General features: G+C 44.4%; 1 protein-coding gene across 1 annotated transcript in view; it reads left to right on the top strand.

Annotated features, from left to right (window-relative positions):
- The window catches only part of LOC122550474 (vitamin K-dependent protein S-like), a 33825-nt gene extending 18928 nt beyond the window's left edge, over positions 1–14897 (top strand). The window contains exons 7-15 of the mRNA XM_087987907.1: positions 111–236; positions 1856–1977; positions 2761–2879; positions 7636–7831; positions 8419–8580; positions 8803–8971; positions 10837–10988; positions 13086–13317; positions 14173–14897. Coding sequence (XP_087844033.1) covers positions 111–236; positions 1856–1977; positions 2761–2879; positions 7636–7831; positions 8419–8580; positions 8803–8971; positions 10837–10988; positions 13086–13317; positions 14173–14324 — 1430 coding nt within the window. The 3' untranslated portion in view covers positions 14325–14897. The remainder of the gene's footprint in view (positions 1–110; positions 237–1855; positions 1978–2760; positions 2880–7635; positions 7832–8418; positions 8581–8802; positions 8972–10836; positions 10989–13085; positions 13318–14172) is intronic.
- Positions 14898–19870: the final 4973 nt, after the last annotated feature.

The following is a 19870-nucleotide window of genomic DNA, read 5'->3' as shown; positions in this document are numbered from 1 at the left end:
CCAGTCGTTGGTTTTTTTTGTTCAGCTGCTTCAAATGTTTAGTTTATTAGATTAATTCAGTTGATATTATTGTAAGTTGCAAGTCATATAAAAATAATTTAAACTTCCAGACATCGATGAATGTGCGTTGGATTCGGAGATTTGTGGATTGGCAGTTTGTGAAAATATACTGGGGTCTTACAAGTGCACATGTGATCCTGGATACAAATATGACTTTTCGACGAAGTCTTGTGAAGGTAATTGCTTCCCAAACTCTATGCTGGAGTAAGGAAACTGGGAACTAATCATCCTTCCAGGTGCGAGTTCCTTATTGGTGTCAATCCGGGCAGGTGTTTCACTGCAGAGAATAAAATGACAGATTTCAACAAGAAAATCAACTTGCATTTATATATTGTCATCAGTGTTAGCATTTATATATTGTCATCAGTGTTAGCATTTATATATTGTCATCAGTGTTATGGAAAACAAACCCCAAGAACTTCATAAGAGCGGTTTGATACTGAGCCATATAAGGAGACTTTAGGACAGGTGACTGAAAACATGATCGAAAAGGTTACCAGGGGCACCTTGAGGGATAATTGCTGAGGTTTCGGGAGGAACTCTGCAGTTTGGAGCCTGAGCCAGGTTGGAATGATTAGAATTGTTCCAGGCTGGAATTCACTCTGGGAAGGTGATTTCCACATTTGATTTTTGAAGGAACTGAACCTCGGGGAACACTAACACACCAGCTGGTGAGCTTTAATTCTCCGTAAACATTGATGTGAGCTTCTTATCTAATTGAGGTTTGTCAAAATGCCCTGAAAGGAACTTGCTGGAGGGAATCCCGACTGTAATTATTTTGTCAGATACTGCTGGGGGTGTTGGACGGTTTCATTGAGAGGAGGGGTTACAACTGTTGGCAGTTCTAGCAGTTAATACTCCGAATAGGCTCGCATCCTTGAACACAGGCTGCAAAACATAGGAATAGGAGGAGCTCATTCAGCCCCTCAAGCTTGTTCTGCTGTCCCATTTGATTATGGGGGATATGAATGTACTAATTAAGAGCAAGAGTGGGCCATGTTCCACCCAATCCATGCCATATTCTGATCTTTGATCAATAATTCATCGTGCCATTGTTTAACAAAAAGCTATCCATCCTAGTCCCAACAATAATTCAGGTTCCAAACTCCTTAGTTACTTCTGTAAGGAAGAAACACTGAGGTCACAGCCTATTGAGGCATATGACAGCATCACCCCTGCAAGGTGGGCCCAGTTAAATATATATCTAACCATTGAACAGCCCAAGACTAGGTATCCGTGAGGTACTGTGGGCAATAAACAACAGTCTGAGCACAGTCTGTGCTCAGCATCCATTACCTCATTGCCATCAAACTAGATGGTGCACCCTGGCTCAATGAGGTGCTGTCAACCAACAGATGAATGGGACAACTCTCCCCTGGAGACAGTCATCCTTAATACAAAGGAAGGGTCATTAAGATTATTGGAGGTCAATTCTCTCAGTCCCAGGACAGTACTGCAGGAATTCCTCAGTCCAGTCAAGCCCACTTGTACAATACTGAGGGCGTGTTGCACTCTGAGAAGTGCTATCTTGAAGAGAAGTACAATGCCTTCCTGCATACCTAAAGCCTCCCCGCAGCACTATAATGGGCAGGAGTGCTCCCTCAAATAACATTGCAAAGACCAGATTATCTCATCATTTATCTCATTGTTTTTTTCCTGTGGAACATTCATTGCCATGTTTCCTGCAATACAGCAGTGATGACACTTCATTGGCAGTAAGACGTGCTGAGTTAATTTAAAGCTTAACAAATCAAGGATATGTGTCATAATATTGAACCTTTGTTCTGCCGCTCAGATATAGATGAGTGTGAAGAGAATATCTGTGCTGGAGATTGTGTCAATACCCGTGGTGGATATGCTTGTTTCTGTGATGGAAAGCAAGGCCTCAAGTTGGCAGCGGACTTACAGAGTTGTACAGTAAGACCTTGTTTGTACTTTGTCTCCTTGGTGGAACAATGGGGAGAATAAGACAACCTGACGCCACATGATTTATTTATTTTGTGGCTATTTAGTAAGTGCATTTTAGCAATCGTCTATTTCCGCTCATGGTTTGTCAGATAGTGAGGCAGTCCTTGCTCATTATGCAGCAAGACCTGGACAGGCTTCGAATTTGAGCCGACAATAATCACCCCACGCAAATGCTAAGCATCTCGAATAAAATCTAACCACCTCCCTATGACATTCCATGGCATTACCATCCCCAAATCTCCAAACATTAAAATCCTGGGGGTTAATGATTAACCAGAAACTGAACTGGATGAGTCCTACTGTGGCTACACGAGCAGGTAAGATGCTGGGAATTCTGTGGTAAGTAACACACCATTTCTTTCCCCCCTAAAGCCTGTCCAATTTCGGTAAGGCATAAGTGAGGGGTGTGGTATAATGCATGCCACTTGCCTGGATGATGAGTGCAGCTCAAACATCACTCAAGAACCTAAATGGTGTAGTCAGGGATTTTGGTGGTCACAAGGGAGAAGGAGTTGTGGGAGTGTCCGTCTGGACTGCAATGATTGTGAAACCTTTGAGGTGCATACACCTTTTGGGGCATTCTTAATATTATCCAACAAGAAACAGAAATGGGTAGTTGGCCTTGGAAAAATATCTCCATTGTGACATTTTGACTAGTTGCTACATTGTAAAATTTGCTACAGGACATTTTTCTTGAAAACAGGAAGCCATCTTGATGTCTCTTTGTTTCAGCTTATTATGCCATGTGCTTCACTGAACACTTGGAAAAACGAAGGGTCCTTATATCTGGGACGATTCTTCAAAGGGACTCCTGTGATGCGTTTTAACTTCAAAAGAAAGCAGCAAACAAGGTGAGGCATTGTCACTGCCACAGGATTTCACTGCTGGGCGAGTCCAGAGCACAGGATCTTAAAATCAGAGCCAGGCTGTTCAGGGAGTGAGGTCAGAAAGCCCTCCTACACACACACACAGCAGTGGCAATCTGGAACTGTCTGCCACAAGAATCTGTTTTGACTGGGGTCAATTCTAAAATTTCGATTGGGTGAAGTGATTAATGGATATGGAACCAAGGTGGGGATATGAAACCGAGATCCAGCCAAGTCTCCATCGGTTTGCATGGCAGAACGGATTTGAGGGGCTGAATAGTCTTCTGTTTCTACTGTGTCTTTGAATGGGAGAACAGAGAAACTGCAGTTGTTGTGGGTATGTTCGCCGAGCTGGGGAGCTGGTTTGCAAGCGCTCTGTCCCTGCCTGGGTGACATCCTCAGTGCTATGGAGCCTCCTGTGATGTGCTGTGGGCCTGGCTATTCTGGAATTTATTTGGTTTCGTTCTCGCTGCTTCCTGTTGCCGGCTCCTGTTGCTTGTTGTAGTGACCGGCATATTGGGTCTCAGTCGATATGTCTGTTGATGGAGTCTGTGGATGAGTGCCATGTTTCTAGAAATTCTCTGGATGTCTTCTGTTTAGCTTGTCCTGGATTACACAACGACCATCGGACAAGCCAAACAGAGGACAGCCAAAGAATTTCTAGAAGCATGGTACTCATCCACAAACTCCGTCAATAAACAAACAGACCTAGACCCAATATACCGGCCACTACAACGAGCAACCGGAAGCAGCAGGAACGGAACCAAATAAATTCCAGATGGTACAGTCCAGCGGCACATCACAGCAGGCTCCAAAGCCCTGAGGATGTCACCTAGACAGGGGGTGAAACATCTGTAAGTCAACGTCCCAGCTCGGCGAACATACCCGGAACTACTGCAACCGACACCTGAGCCGCAAATCTTTACCCAAACCTTGAATTGTGAAACTGTGTGCAGCTGATCCTAGAATTTGTCTGCGTCAGAAAGGACAGCAAATGCTTTATTGGCTGGAGAGAACTTTGTGATCTCCTGAGGTCAAGGAGGTGCTATATAAAGGTAAGTTCTTTCATTCTGTCTATTAGGGAGCGTGCTCCTTCACCCTGAAACTTTCATCTTTTAAAGTTGAGTGAATTTTGTTTCAAATCGATAAGTCCGGGTTGTGTGAAGTTTGAACAGAACGTACAAATAAATAATAAAACATAACCATGGGCATAAATTGCTTCCTTATGCAAAATTGAAACTTGTTGAATGAATATTTTGAAATAAAGCTTGCCCTACGTTTGGTTTGAATCCCTGTGTGGGGTCCTCCTGGCACAGGCTATGAGAATATTGCTGTCTCACTCGGCCAAGATGGGACTGTGCCTGGAGCTCACTAATGGCCAAATACTGTGCAAGTTCTTACAGAGCCCCAGTGCACATGATTATCAGTCTTTAGTCCCACTGGGCAGGACTCCAGAACATTTGAAAGTGCTTAGGCCTTTAGTCTTTCAAGTCATTAATGTTGTCTGGAAATATCTACACAATGAAAGCTTTGAACACAGGAGTGGAGGAAGACCATTCAAACCCTCAAACCTGTTCCTTTATTCAGTGGGATCATAGCTAACCTGTTCCATTGACCTGGAGACTGTGACTGAACAAATGTCTGTCACTCTCAGTGTGGAAGTTGAAGCAGTAAAATGTCCCAAAACAACCTCTGCTGTCTGAGTCCTAAATCACACGTAATCCTGTTCACCCACCATGCTCACTAATCACAGTAGTATTTGCCCTGCCAACAGCTGAATTGTAGAATTTCCATTCTTATTTTCAAATCTCTCCAGGGTCACATCTGTAATCTCCCTCCCTCTCTTCTCACAATCTTTTTTCCCCCTCGTTCCAACCTTCCGAACAATCTCAATTCTAATTGCTCCATAATCTGGAGGCTGTGCTGCCAGCTGCCTGGGCCCTAGTGCAGGAATCGTCTCACTGGAAGTCTCTTGACAAATTATGCGAGGCGGAGATTGGGCAGATAGTCAGAGGCTTTTTCCAAGGATGGGAAGGTCAACTACAAGAGGGTGCAGGTTCAAGGTGAGAGGGGGATCAGTTTGGGGAGAAGTGCAGGGAAAATGATTCACACAAAAGGTGGTGGGCACCTGGAATGCACTGCCAGTGGAGGCATGTTAGCAATGTTTACGATGTATCTTAAGAGACACATGGACGACAGGTGAACAGATGGATGAAACCATGCTTGGGCAACAAGTAGTTAGAATTGGTGCAGGCTTGGTGTGCTAACAGGCTTGTTTCTGTGCTGCATTATTTTGTGTTGTACAACTTGTATTGCTCTCCCCCTTTTAACTCGCTGCTTAAAATCTGCCCCTTTGAACAAGCTTTCATCACCTAGTCATCTACCCTAATTTCTCCACATATGAACAAATATTTGTTGATTGATTTATTTATTTGTCACGTGTACTGAGGTACAGTGAAACGCTTTGTTTACGAGAAGTACAGGCAGAATATAATAAGCAAGGATGTACAGAACAAAAACACTTAGACAGAAGCATACAGGTTACATTGCACAGGGTGTGTGCCACCCAAGATCAGCGTTGGCAAGATCAGCATTATTTGAGGCTAGAGAGTCCATTCATCAGTCTAATTACGGCCGGGATGAAGCTGTTCCTGAACTTGCTGGTGTGTGTTCAGGCTTCTGTATCTTCTGTCTGATAGAAGAGGTTGTAGGAGATCATAACTGGGGTGGAATGGGTCCTTGATGATCTTAGCAGCCTTTCCATGACAGGAAGCCATGTAAATGGAGTCCATGGGTGGGAGGTTGGCTTTCTTAATGGTTTAGACTGTGCACACAATCTTCTGTCGTTTCTTCCAGTCCAGTTGTTATACCAGTCCATTGTGCAACCAGGCAGTATGCTTTCAACGGTGAGTCTGTAGAGAACGGTGAATCTGTAGACATTGGTGAGGGTCCTTATGGACGTGCCAAACTTCCTCAGCTGCCTGACGAAGAAGAACCATTGTTGTGCCTTCTTGACTGTTGCATTTACATGGGAAATCCAGGACAGGTTGTCACTCTGAGGAAGATGACACTCTCCACCCTCTCAACCTCAGCTCTGATGTAGATAGTGGCGTGCTCTCCTCCTCTCTTTCTGAAGGCAGTAATCAGTTCTTTAGTTTTGCCGACATTAAGAGGTTGTTATCATTGCACCATGTCACCAAGCCTTCTGTCTCTTTTCTCTATTTTGACTTGTCGTTAGATGTCTGTCCTACCATGGTGGTGCCATCAGCAAACTTGTAGATGCTGCTTGTTTGGAATTTGGCAACACCATCGTGAGTGTTCAGGGAGTACAGTAGGAAGCTGAGGACACATCCTTGGGGGCTCCATTGTTGAGTGTTATTGTGGGGGAGGTGCAGTTCCCTATCTTCATTGATTGCGGTCTGTGGGTCAGGAAGCTGAGGATTCAGTTGCAGATGGTGGATCCGAGACCAAGGTCACAGAGTTCTGAGATCAGTCTGGAGAGGTTTATGGTGTTGAAGGCGGAGCTGTAGTCAATGAGCAGGAGTCTGATGTTATCCAGATGTTCCAGGGATGAGCACAGGGCTGGGGATTTGTGGGCGGCACGGTGGCACAGTGGTTAGCACTGCTGCCTCACAGTGCCAGAGACCCGGGTTCAATTCCCGCCTCAGGCAACTCTCTGTGTGGTGTTTGCACATTCTCCCCATGTCTGCGTGGGTTTCCTCCGGGTGCTCCGGTTTCCTCCCACAAACCAAAAATGTGCAGGTTAGGTGAATTGGCCATGCTAAATTGCCCGTAGTGTTAGGTGAAGGGGTAAATGTAGGAGAATGGGTCTGTGCGGGTTATGCTTCGGCGGGTCGGTGTGGACTTGTTGGGCCGAAGGGTCTGTTTCCACACTATAAGTAATCTAATCTGATATGGTGTCCGCTGTGGACCTGTTACACTGGGGAGCAAATTGTAGGGGACTGAGACAGGCTGGGAGACAGGAGTTGATGTGGGTCATGATCAGCCTTTCGAAGCCCTTCATGATTACTGAGGTCAGAGCCATTGGACAGTAGTCATTTTGGCACATTGCATGTGCTTTCTTAGGTACGGGGATGATGGTGGCCTTCTTGAAGCAGGTGGGGACTTCGGCTTGTCGGAGGGAGAGGTTGAGGATGTTGGTGAATCCCTCTGCCAACTGGTCTGTACAAGATCTGAGTGCTTGGCCAGGGACTCCCCATCGCTTTCCTTGGGTTGACTTCCAGGAAGATTGACCTGATGTCTGCAGCAGTGACCGAGGGAACGGGTGGGTCCGGGGCAGGCACCTCCACACCTCTAGCATTCTGCTCGAACCTAGTTTAGAGAGCATTGACCGTGTCAGGGAGGGATGTGTCTTTGTCTGTGATCTTGCTCTGCTTCATTTTGTGTCCGAGCATTTTGACTTTGCTAACTGTCACAATCCTTGAGGTGCTTTACTAGGTTAAAGGCACCATATACATCCAAGTTTTACAAGTTAAACCTGTGTTGGGAATGGGGATTGACTGGTGGTGAAAATGTTTAACTCCGTGAAGATTAACTGGGAAAGTCTGTTTGTTTTTCACTGGCTGTAGGGGCTCACGTGAGATACCATGTGACCAATGACAGGAGTGTGAGAGTGAGGTAATTGGTTGGTTACGTGGTGCTCCAGTCAGAGTTGCTGACACTCGCTGTGAGAGTGTTCCTCAGTAATCCGGGTAATGATTGCTTATTATTTAATGGGCAGCTTTTCGGTGGAATTCGATTTTCGAACGTTTGATACAGAAGGTACAATATTCCAAGCTGGACTTCAGCAAAACAGCAACTGGATCATGCTGGGACTGCATAATGGGAAGCTGCAAGTTCAGTACAGTAACACCAATGAGGCTACAGGTGGCGTTACCACTGGAGGTCCACTCCTGAACAATGGCAATTGGCACACGGTATGTTCACAGCTGCTTACCACTTCACTTGCACTTCTTTTAAGGAGCGTTTGTGGGGCTTTGGGGTTCAGCTACTTTTGTTAGACAACGTAGTATTGACCAGTACTCATGGGGCCAGGAGTGTGCTGGTCGATCAAATAACCGATTGATCAAGAGAGCCATATAATCAATGTAGAAATGAAATGCAGGGGGTATGTATGTCGCAGTTATACATTATCTGCCACCTGATTGACTGAAATAATGATGCCTTAAATAAAACTTACCAGCAGAGAGCCTTCTCACTCACACCCTCAACTGATTACTCAGACATCGCATTAACACAGTAAACTTCTGGTATTTAAGGGATATAATTCTTGCCAGTTTATTGAGAGTGTTGGCTAACAAGGCGCCAGTTAAAATTTCCCGATCCTGATTGTTCTGTTAAATGGAAACCCTTCATTGCTGATGTACATGAGAGGACCATGTTCATGGTTGTCAATGTTGTACAGGCTCTGCCTTTCCAGTGTGGCACCTTACACGTTGCGTTGACTGTGTCCATTAGTTTCACTTTGCTGTTTCTGAAGGTGCAAAATATTTTTCCGTTTCAGATTTCCGTTGAAGAATCAAGGAGCAGCTTGATTGTGAAAGTTGCCCGAGAGGCGGTGATGCATATTAACATCCCCACAAGCCTGTTCCAGGAGATACAAGGATCATTTCAGATAGACATTTCTGTTGGAGGCCTACTTAATGAAGGGCAGCTTGTTAAATCGGTAATTGACTTTATGACACACTGCTTTCCGACGATCAGGCTAGGCTTCGGGATTACTTACAGAGTATGTGAGCCTTGTTTCTCTCCTCTGAAAATGAGCTTCCTCTGAAATGATTCCTTTTCCTCTAAGTTCTCTGTTCAAGACATTCCACATCAGGAATGAGAATCTGACTGCGATTCTCAATTACCAAGCGACCTCACGATCTGATTGGTCCTCTTGCAGATAAATCCTCGATTGGATGCCTGCATGCGTGGGTGGAACTGGATGAATGGTGAAGACACGATAACAAGTGAGACTATCAAACATGATGAAAGGTTGCAATGTTTCTCTGACATTGGGATAGGATCCTATTTTCCTGGATATGGCTTTGCCTCCTTTGACATCACATATGGTAAGTGAACCATTCTCTTCCTGTTACATCAGACTGGAGTTCTGTCATTGACTGGCAATCTTCATGTCACTTATGAAAAAGCTTCATTTTTGCCAGCTCTGATGACACAAGGCTTGTGTACACCTGATGCCTGAGGCATCACTGTCAGCCTCTTGGAGGAAGTTACCTATGAGGTTCATTTTGTATAAGCTAAATTAACCCTGGATTCAGAGTAGGGAATTTCGTAATATTCATAAATTTATTTCGTATTTTTGTTTCGGCTCGATTATGAACTGGAACAGTTTCAATCTGAGAGTTGTTTTATGTCACTGTGCTTACACTTTTTTGTTTTGTTCCCCTTCCATGCTCTTACCTGATCTTTCCAACTCCCATTTTAATCCCACCTTTACAATGTTTGCTGCTGTTAACCTGCTCCAGACTGATAATGAGCAGCACTGAGATCCAGTACTGAATCCTCAAACGCTCCATTGTTTATCAGCTCACTCAATCAGACCATTCAGACCCAGTCCAACCTATTATGTATCATCATCATGGACGTCTGGGATTTCATTTACACATCCAATTGGCTGATGGTTTTTGGAACTCCCAGACTGAGGTCGATGTTTTAGAAATGTTTCTGCATTCACACATTAATTTCTTGCTTAACATTGTAATAGTGTTCCTGAAAAGTGCAACTTTTAAGTGATTCAACTTGAAGCAAATCAGATTTTCCCCCATTACAACCAAAATGAAAGTTGTGTCTGGGTTCTGTCAGACTTTTCTCAACACACCGTAGTCTTTAAGTAGAATCACTGTTCAATCCTAAAGTGTATATTTGTAATTCTTTTCTTGATTCATGGGATACGTGTGTCACTTACCTGGAGCAGCATTATTGCCTGTCCCTAAGTGCCTTGAACTGAATCGCTTCAAAGGCCTGTTCAGAGCTCAGTTAAAAATCGATCACATTGCAGTGGGTCTGGAGTTACATAATGGCCAGCCCAGGTGAGGATAGTAGTTTTCCTTCCCTGAATGACATTGGTGAATCAAATGGGTATTTTCTATAATTGACAATGATTACATGGTTGCCATTACAGTAGTTTTTTATTTCCAAACTTTTAGTAGAATTCAAATTTCACCATTTGCTACAGTTGGATTCAAACCCATGTCCCAGAATTTTAGGCTGGGCCTCTGGATCACTGGTCCAGAGAACTCCTTCCATTCCAAAATGGTGCTGATTGGGTCACATGACACGACCTCCGAACTGACACAATGGGAATCCCAACTACAAGAGCACATCCCATGATGTTAAGGCAGAGCTGTGCTGATGAAGGGCTTTTGCCCGAAACATCGATTTTCCTGCTCCTCGGATGCTGCCTGACCTGCTGTGCTTTTCCAGCACCATTCTAATGTAAACCTTATAACAATCCTGAGCAGGGCAGTGCAGTCGGCTCACGTGGAATGGATAGCGTAGTGTGTTGAATCTTACTTAGTGAAATAAGTCATTGTTGCAGAGGGATAGAATCACAAAATACAGGAGGCCTATCAGCCCATCATTGGGGTGTGCATTCCAGATCTTACCAACTTAAAAGTATAAAATATTTTCCTCATCTTACCTCCCTTCGTTTCCATAAAATCTTAAATCTGAATTGCTGGCCCTGAATTATTCACTGGAATAAAATAAACCAGCATGCCAAGGGTTATGGAGGTCAGACAGGAAGTGGTGCTGTGACCACAATCGGATCGTAATGATTGGTGGAGCAGGGTTGAAGCACCAAACACCCTACACCAGCTCCTAAGTTTTACTGAGTGTGCACTTACAAAATGATTCTTGAATCTGTGCTGGGTGAATTTGACTAAAACAGCAAACTTTATTTTTCTAAACTCAGCGACAAAACTGAGCAATGATGTTGGGAGCTGGGCGGTGAACGTGGACCTTTTAATCCAACCCTCAGTAGACACGGGCGTCTTATTTGCGATTGTAAGTGGCAGCAATGTCTCACTGTCCCTGGCCATCACGGACTTGGATGCTGCTACACAGGTAATTAACGAGACAAAATAATGGGATTGGGCGTCGATGTCAGAGAACAGTGATCCTCTCACCCAGTGGGTAACAGAATGGGCTTCTGTTCATTGCTTTGTAAGATTGAGGATGAAGGCGTTTGCACAGCAGCTCCTGACTCAGTGACAGATTCCAGCTGGGTCAAACTCCAAACTGGGGGAAGACACGTTCCTTCCTGATCCATGAATAATAGCCAGTGGTCAAGGACGGTGGTGCGGGAAAGGTCAAAGGGCTTCAGGGGTGAAAGGTCACAACCGTTGCAGAGGAAGAGGTGAGAGAGTTACCACAATAGTGTAAAACGTGATCCGACCATGACTGTTTCTTACAGGAGTAACTGAGGGAGTGTGCACTGTTCCTTCTGTTAGTCTGCACCTGTGTTCAGACTACCTGGGCTGTGTACAGATCAAACACACACATTGTTGACATTGTCATTTCTGCATCCAAGAGACCAGCCGTGTGGACATGGAGAGATTCACTCTGGTAACGGGAGGTTTGCTGAGATTAAATGACCTCAGGGGGACAGTGTGCAGGATTTTCTAACTCTGCATTTAACCCATGCTGCTATTCTGACCCAGTCAGGAAGGTTGCCTGATTCCTCCTCTATTGTCCATGAAAGAAAGTGATTCTTGCAACTCTCTCTTTCTCTCTCTCTCACATACACGTGCACGCACACACACATCATCTAGTTTCAAAATGTTAGCTTGCTTTCTCTCCATGGATGCTGCCTGACCTGCTGTGACCTCCAGCACTTTTTGTTTTCAGCCCAGATCCCAGCATCTGCAGTAATTTGCTCCTGATTCAGTGTCAGGAGCAAGTCATCCAGGTTCCTTACATTAACCAAGAAAAATGTGGCTATTTTTAAAAAAAAAACTTACTAAACACAGATTATTAACAGCTTTGAACTATGCAACTACACCTATGTAACCACACCACTCTATAGCTATTTGTGTTCAAAACCAACAGATTTAGCATCCACAGGTCAGGTCGTGTGACCTCTCTCTGAAAGTGTTGTAACCTCAGTGATTCCATCTAAGCAGCTTATGTTCTTTGAGGTGAAATCTGTTGTTTGTATCCACTTTCTGGGCTGTTCAAGCCTGCAATCTGACTGGGAACATTTATGGAACAGTGCTGAGGGATGCTAGATGGTATTTTTCAATTCTACCCAGCATTGCAAGGCTCAGTTATTCAGGGAATACTGCTGTTGACTGTACTGCTAAACTATTGTGTTATGTGAAAAATTAATTTATACTACTGTTCTGAACTGACAGCACATTTATTAACTCATCCAAATGTAAATGAGTCGCAGAGTCATACAGCATGGAAACAAATCCTTTGGCCTATGCTGAACATAATCCCAAATTAAACTAGTCCCACCTGCCTGCTCCTGGCCCATATCTCTCCAAACCTTTCCTATTCATAGACTTATCCAAATGTCTTTAAAATGGTGTCACTGTGCTCACATCCACCACTTCCTCAGGAAGCACACTCCACACATGAACCAGCCTCTGTGTAAAAACTTTGCCCCTCACATTTTTAAAAAAATGTTTTTCCTCTCAACCATAAAAATGTGCCCCTGGTCTTGAAATCCCCCATCCTAGGGAAAAGACACCTTCCATTAACCCTATCTATACCCCTGTTGGATTTATAAACCCCTGTACTGTTACCTCTCAACCTCCTTTGCACCAATGGGAAACGTCCCAGCCTTTTGTTACTGAAACGGGATACACAGTTCAATGAGCATCGCAATCATCAGGAATAAAAGTCGGGAATAAGTTCAAAAATTGGATGTTAGAGTAATCAAGCTCATGGTAAACCATGTAAGAAATTCACAAAAAAAATAATTCCATGCAATCAACTTAGCACGATCCTAGGTGTCACTGTCAGTTTGATGTCAGCCTCAGGGAGTTGTATTAGAACCTTTTCAGGATCTGAGCACAGAATCTCGGCTGTCCGTTCAATGCAGGACTCTGGGAGGGGCATTGCACCATTACAGCGTCTGATCATGCTCCTGTAAAGCACCTTTTGTCATTTTATCCTGTTAAACTGACACAAAGCCCAACTTGTTTTTTTTATTAGAACATCATCCTAGCTATCGAGAACGTGATAGTTTATAAACTGGAAGGACTGACACTTTGTACCAGAGACAAATGGCCCGTCCAGCTCATTGCAACGAGAGGCCGTATTGTCTTAGAATCTTCTGGAGTGGTCGGTGAGAGTCCATTGGCCATGTCAGAGCTCGCAGAACATCTCTCCAAACTGGACCAGTATATGCAAGGCTCAGTGCTGTCCTACTTGGGTGGACTTCCAGGTAAAAGCCATGACGTATACCTGTGGCATGTTCACACCCTTGTCCACATCACCCTCATTTCCTTTCATGATTTTCTCTGTGGCGTTCTTATGTTAAGACTTGTAGTAAACAAAGTTCCATGTCGACGTTTTACCTGTCACACTGTAATTGCAAGCTTTCCCCCACTATGTGATGTTGTTTCTTGGTTAGTTCTCTGAACAATGTTACTGGAAATTGGCTAGTTACCTCATGGAATTATTGTGTATTGTTCAGGAGTATCACGGTTTCACTTCCAGAGGAGCCCTCCACCCACCCCATCCACTGAAATGCTCAGCCATCCCGGCACCATATTGAATTCAGTGACAAACTGTGTTCTGGTCACAGCTGCCATGTCTGTGTTTCCAGATGTCTCCGATCCGTCTCTCACTCTCTCATGTCACCAACTGGAGTCCAGCACACTGCAATCACCTTCCCTGACATTGAATCGCCATGAGGATTGTACTTAATGTTTATTCTGGGTGAAACTCAGAGGTGCCAGTCAAAACTCTCTCTTTTGTGGGGTTGGGCTGCTTTGGTGCAGGATGTCCCCTGTCATTGGGTGAGGGGTTACCTGGCCTGTAGCACAGTCAGCCTGACCCCCTGCTCATTGTCATTAACAGACAGGAAAGTGCCGGTCATTTCCTGACACACACACTCGCACTTGAATGTAAAAAACCAAGGAATGAAGACATGAAAAACAATATCCATCAGACCCATTGGGTGAATTCAACTTCCCAGTGTTACTTAATCCTGGAATTTACAAGGACATAATGAAAGTGTCAGGTTGTCCATGCTGCTGCCCAGCTGCCTAACCTTTTACAATGTCTCATTTTGCAGATGTCCCAGTAACGTCTACCCCAGTGACTGCCTTCTACCAAGGCTGTATGCACGTTCGCATCAATAACCACTACATCGACCTGGACGAAGCTCTTTACAAACACAACGACATAAGGTCACACTCCTGCCCTCTAGTGGTTGAGAGAGATTAGCACACGGTACTCGACCTCTCGCCTGCTTGCTGCACCAAAGCTGAATCCTGTTCATTCCGAGAGCTGATGTGACCGAGTTGCTGTAGCCTTAACAGTGAAGGTTCCCTCCCTGTTTGGAGTGGGAGGTTGAGGGAGTGAGACAAAAGCAAGGCCGTTCAATAGCGAAGGCTCATGAGACAAAGATGTGTGGCAAGTTGGTTTTGTAATGAAGGCAGTGGCTATAATACAATTTCGCAATCATAATCAGATAAAAACAATTCGGTGAACTGGGATTAAATAGGAGCAGATCAACCCTGGCAATGAACAGCAGAGTTTTCAGATGCTTATCCTCATGTATCCAATAAGCTGATCACAGTATCATGTACTAATGCTTTTCAAATGTGGCTTATATAAAACACATCAAGTACATTTACTTTGTTATATTCAAACTGTATGCTTACAAACACTGGCATTTCAAAATTTGGACATAAACTTCACACAATGAAGATACCTAACCAAAAAAGCCATGATATTTTATTTCCAAGACTCAGATACTCAAAATGCAAAGTTTATAAAATTATTTTATCTGCTTAATGTGTGATTTCATCAGTGCAACAGGAAAACGTATTGCTAAAGTTACTGATCCACATAAGAGAGAGTTTTGATCCCGACAGAGTAGATCCAGATATAATGGATCATAATGTTGTCAGTCATCGCACAGCAATGTAAGTAACCACAACACCCTAGATTGTAATCCAGTGGAACACCACATAGTAGATTACCGTGCAGTAATCCCTTGCTTTGTGAGTCAGGAGAAAAGGATCAAGTCATTCAGGACTTGAGATAAGGCAAAATTCCTTCAGTCAAGGTGGTGGATCTCTGGGAATTGCATCCTCAGAGGGGCACAATCATGATGTTCAAGGTAGAGAGTGATGGGTTCACATATCTAGGCTATTAAGGCACTCAAGGATAATATAGGAAAATGGTTTCAGATTGAAGATCAGATATGATCCATTGGAATGGCCAGCATTTAATTTTCAATTTCTAATTACCCTGAGCTGGCTTCTTGAATCACTGCAGTCCATTGGTGTAATTCACCTGCAGTGCTGTTAGAGAGGGAGTTCCAAGGTTTTGCTCCAGTGACAATGAAAAAGGGATGATGTAATTCTGGGTCAGCATCGAGCGTGGCTTGGATGGGAACTTGCAGGCAGTGGGGTTCCCATGCATCTGTTGCCCTTGTCCTATACAGTGAAGACTGTGGATCTGGAAAATGCTGTTAAGGAAGCTTGATGAGTTGTCACAATGCATGTTGTAGGTGGAACACATCGCTGACTCTGTGTCTCAGTTGAGGAGGGAATGAGTGTTGAAAATGGTAGCTGGTGTGACAAGCAAGTGGGTCTGGGTGGTGTCAAGCTTCTTGAGTGTTGTTGGAGCTGCACCCACCCAGGCATTTGGGGAATATTCCATCAAACTCCTGACTCGTTCCATTTCAACAGGCTTTGGGCAGTCAGGAGGTGAGTTATTTGCCTCAGAAGTTCCGGCCTCTCGTCTCTTATTAAGCATCAGGGATGACGGAGAAAGTTAAGGGGTGATTTAGTTTACATTTATGAAGTATTTTGATGTGGAAATAAACAGCAACGTGGAAATAAACATTTCCGCTGTCTGGAAATGTCTGTAAGAAAAACGGTAAAATAGCCAGAGGGGCTGATGAGAATGTTCTTTGCACACAACAACTTGCTCTGATCTGGAACACACTGACTGAGAGGGCGATGGAAGCAAATTCAGTCATAACTTGCAAAAGGGAATTGTGAAATGTTTGAATTGCAGAAACTTGCAGAGCTAGGGCCGGGGTGAGTGGGGGGCAAGTGGAACTTAAAGGAAGTTGTAATGTTCATTTTCAGATGTTTCGTCACCACACTAGGTAACATCACAATGCTGTAGGAGTGAAGGGATGTTCTCATTACAATCATTATGGCCAGTTGGTGCAATAACTGCTAGTTGTCAGCAGGTGTCAGTCTCTGACTGTTGTACACAACAGGGTAATGGGAACAGTGGGTGGTAAATCATCTCACTGTCCCACAAATCTTGGGAGGGTATGCATGTTTCCTGGGGGATGTCTACATGCAAGTCTGCCAGATAAAGCAAAACTACTTTAAAAGATCCATTTTTCAAATCAGAATTTCACAATAAACTTCAAAGCGAAACTTCATTCATTTAATTAACTGAAAATGTGTTGCTGGAAAAGCGCAGCAGGTCAGGCAGCATCCAAGGAACAGGAGAATCGACGTTTCGGGCATAAGCCCTTCTTCAGGAATGAGGAAAGTGTGTCCAGCAGGCTAAGATAAAAGGTAGCCTGCTGGACACACTTTCCTCATTCTTGAAGAAGGGCTTATGCCCAAAACGTCGATTCTCCTGTTTCTTGGATGCTGCCTGACCTGCTGCGCTTTTCCAGCAACACATTTTCAGCTCTGATCTCCAGCATCTGCAGTCCTCACTTTCTCCTCATTTAATTAACTAACGATATAAATTACTTTAGATGGAAGGCAACACAGAATTTTCTGTATTCCGTGCCTCCAAAAGGATAAAGAGCGTGGCTAAATTCCTTAAACTAGGCTCTTCTTCACTGGAACAGAGACTTTAGGATTCAGACCAAAAAATGTTTAGATAGAAACTATTTCTACTGGTGGAGTGTGAAGACTAGGACGAAGGAGCAGAAATTTAAAATCAGCATCAGGACGTTCACGGGAGAAGGTCAGAAACATGACACAAAGTGTGGATGTCACTCACAGTGAGGGTAACAGATGCTGGGGATCACTTAATAATTTTAACTTGAGGATGTGTAAGCTCGGTGGATTAGCCATGGGAAATGCAGGGTTACAGGGATGGAATGGGGGGGATGGGTCTGGGTGGGATACTTCTCTGGAGAGTCAGTTTGGACTCAAATGGCCTGCTTCCCCACTATAGGGGTTCTACGATTCCTGGACAGGAGCGTTTAGGGGGTGGTGGAATATTTTAGTACAGATTTGTTATGATACAATAAATAGCAGAAGAGACTTGAGGAGCTGAATGACCTGTTTGCTGCAGTGTTCCAATGAACATTTGAAAGATCCAGCCTGATGAGTAGGTTTTGATGAGATGAAGAGTGGAGCTGGTCACCATTGGAAAACTGTTGCTTGTTTCTGTGTTTCTATCCAGTGAACCAAGAGCAATTTAAAAGAGAAATAACAGAGTTTGTGGTGGGGTAGAAGGATCACCTTGAATGCAGCTCTGGATGAAACTTTATAATTAATCAAATCATTGCTGAACACATTGATCAATGAGTCCTCATACAGACAGAACATGTGGACTTTGTCTGATGGAGGTATTTGACTATAACAGGACTGTTAACACTTTTAGAAAGGGTTTAAATTAGCTTGGCAGAGGGACAGGAAACTGAACACAGATTTAAAGAGAAATAAAGCTGAAAATGGAGGGCAATAAGTTCACAATTGAGTACAGATGATTGAGGGAACAAACTGAATGCTCAGTTATTAGTGCGTAAAACAAAACACAAGAAGTTGACGTAATAAGACAGAAAAGTTAGTGCTTCCAATTAAACCTGTTGGACTATATCCTGGTGTTGTGTGATTTATAACTTTGTACATCCCAGCCCAACATCAGCATCTCCATATCAGAAGAGCTGGGAGCGCAGAATAACATCTGGGAATACAATATTAATGGGACACTGGAGAAAGAGGAAAGCAATGGCATATGGACACTCCTGGTTACAGAGTTTTCAGATAACATAGACAGGGGTATAAAAAGGAAAAAGTGAGGACTGCAGATGCTGGAGATCAGAGCTGAAAATGTGTTGCTGGAAAAGTGCAGCAGGTCAGGCAGCATCCGAGGAGCAGGAGAATCGATGTTTCGGGCATGAGCCCTTCTTCAGGAATGAGGAAAGTGTGTCCAGCAGGCTAAGGTAAAAGGTAGGGAGGAGGAACTTGGGGGAGGAGCGTTGGAAATGTGATAGGTGGAAGGAGGTTAAGGTGAGGGTGATAGGCCGGAGTGGGGGCGGAGGGGTCAGGAAGAAGATTGCAGGTTAGGAAGGTGGTGCTGAGTTTGAGGGATTTGACTGAGACAAGGTGGGGGGAGGGGAAATGAGGAAACTGGAGAAATCTGAGTTCATCCCCTGTGGTTGGAGGGTTCCTAGGCGGAAGATGAGGCGCTCTTCCTCCAACCGTCGTGTTGCTATGGTCTGGCGATGGAGGAGTCCAAGGACCTGCATGTCCTTGGTGGAGTGGGAGGGGGAGTTGAAGTGTTGAGCCACGGGGTGGTTGGGTTGTTTGGTCCGGGTGTCCCAGAGGTTCTCTGAAACGTTCCGCAAGTAGGTGGCCTGTCTCCCCAATATAGAGGAGGCCACATCGGGTGCAGCGGATGCAATAAATGATGTGTGTGGAGGTGCAGGTGAATTTGTGGCGGATATGGAAGGATCCCTTGGGGCCTTGGAGGGAAGTAAGGGGGTAAGTGTGGGCACAAGTTTTGCATTTCCTGCAGTTGCAGGGGAAGGTTCCGGGAGTGGAGGTTGGGTTGGTGGGGGGTGTGGACCTGACGAGGGAGTCACGGAGGGAGTGGTCTTTTCGGAACGCTGATAGGGGAAGGGAGGGAAATATATCCCTGGTGGTGGGGTCTGTTTGGAGGTGGCGGAAATGACAATGGATGATACGATGTATATGGAGGTTGGTGGGGTGGTAGGTGAGGACCAGTGGGGTTCTGTCCTGGTGGCCATTAGAGGGGCGGGGCTCAAGGGCGGAGGAACGTGAAGTGGAGGAGATGCGGTGGAGGGCATCGTCGATCACGCATGGGGGGAAATTGCGGTCTTTGAAGAAGGAGGCCATCTGGGTTGTATGGTATTGCAACTTGTCCTCCTGGGAGCAGATGCGGCGGAGACGAAGGAATTGGGAATATGGGATGGCGTTTTACAGGGGGCAGAGTGGGAGGAGGTGTAGTCTAGGTAGCTGTGGGAGTCGGTCGGTTTATAGTAAATGTCCGTGTTGATTCGGTTGCCCGAGATAGAAATGGAAACCACAGAAACCAAAGATGGCATTAATAGTAAGGATTTCAACCATCTTAAAAGATAAAATCAGAGTGCATCGGTGGTGTAAAATTCCTCAAATGCATTCCAGATAATGTTATCGGCCAATATCTCAAGAGAAGATGAGAAGGAAATAGTTTAGATTGGGTTTTAGAGAGTGGAGCAGGAGGCGGAGTTATCAGCTAGGGAACACTTTAATAGCAGTGACCATAATTCCGTTAAATTCACAGTAGTAATGGAAAAAGTTACCATGAGTAAACGTTTTAAAATAGATAAAGACAATTTGTACTAAGCTGAGGAGTGATTTGGAAAAAAGTGAACTGAAAATGCCTACAATCATTTTTGTAAAGTGTGAGACTACAGATTTGAGAAAATGGGATTAAATTGGATAACTTTTCTTGTGGCCAGCACAGACATGTTAAGTCAAATGGCATCTTAGTGTTTTACAAATCTTTCTATATTACCATTGAAAATAAAGCAGATCAAAACATTTCGA

Source organism: Chiloscyllium plagiosum, unplaced genomic scaffold, assembly GCF_037043375.1.
Source record: "Chiloscyllium plagiosum isolate Xiang-an unplaced genomic scaffold, Cpla_swu_hap1 HiC_scaffold_6, whole genome shotgun sequence".
Classification (NCBI taxonomy): domain Eukaryota; kingdom Metazoa; phylum Chordata; class Chondrichthyes; order Orectolobiformes; family Hemiscylliidae; genus Chiloscyllium; species Chiloscyllium plagiosum.
Note: the sequence above shows the minus strand (reverse complement) of the source record. Positions and strands in the feature narration are given on the sequence as shown.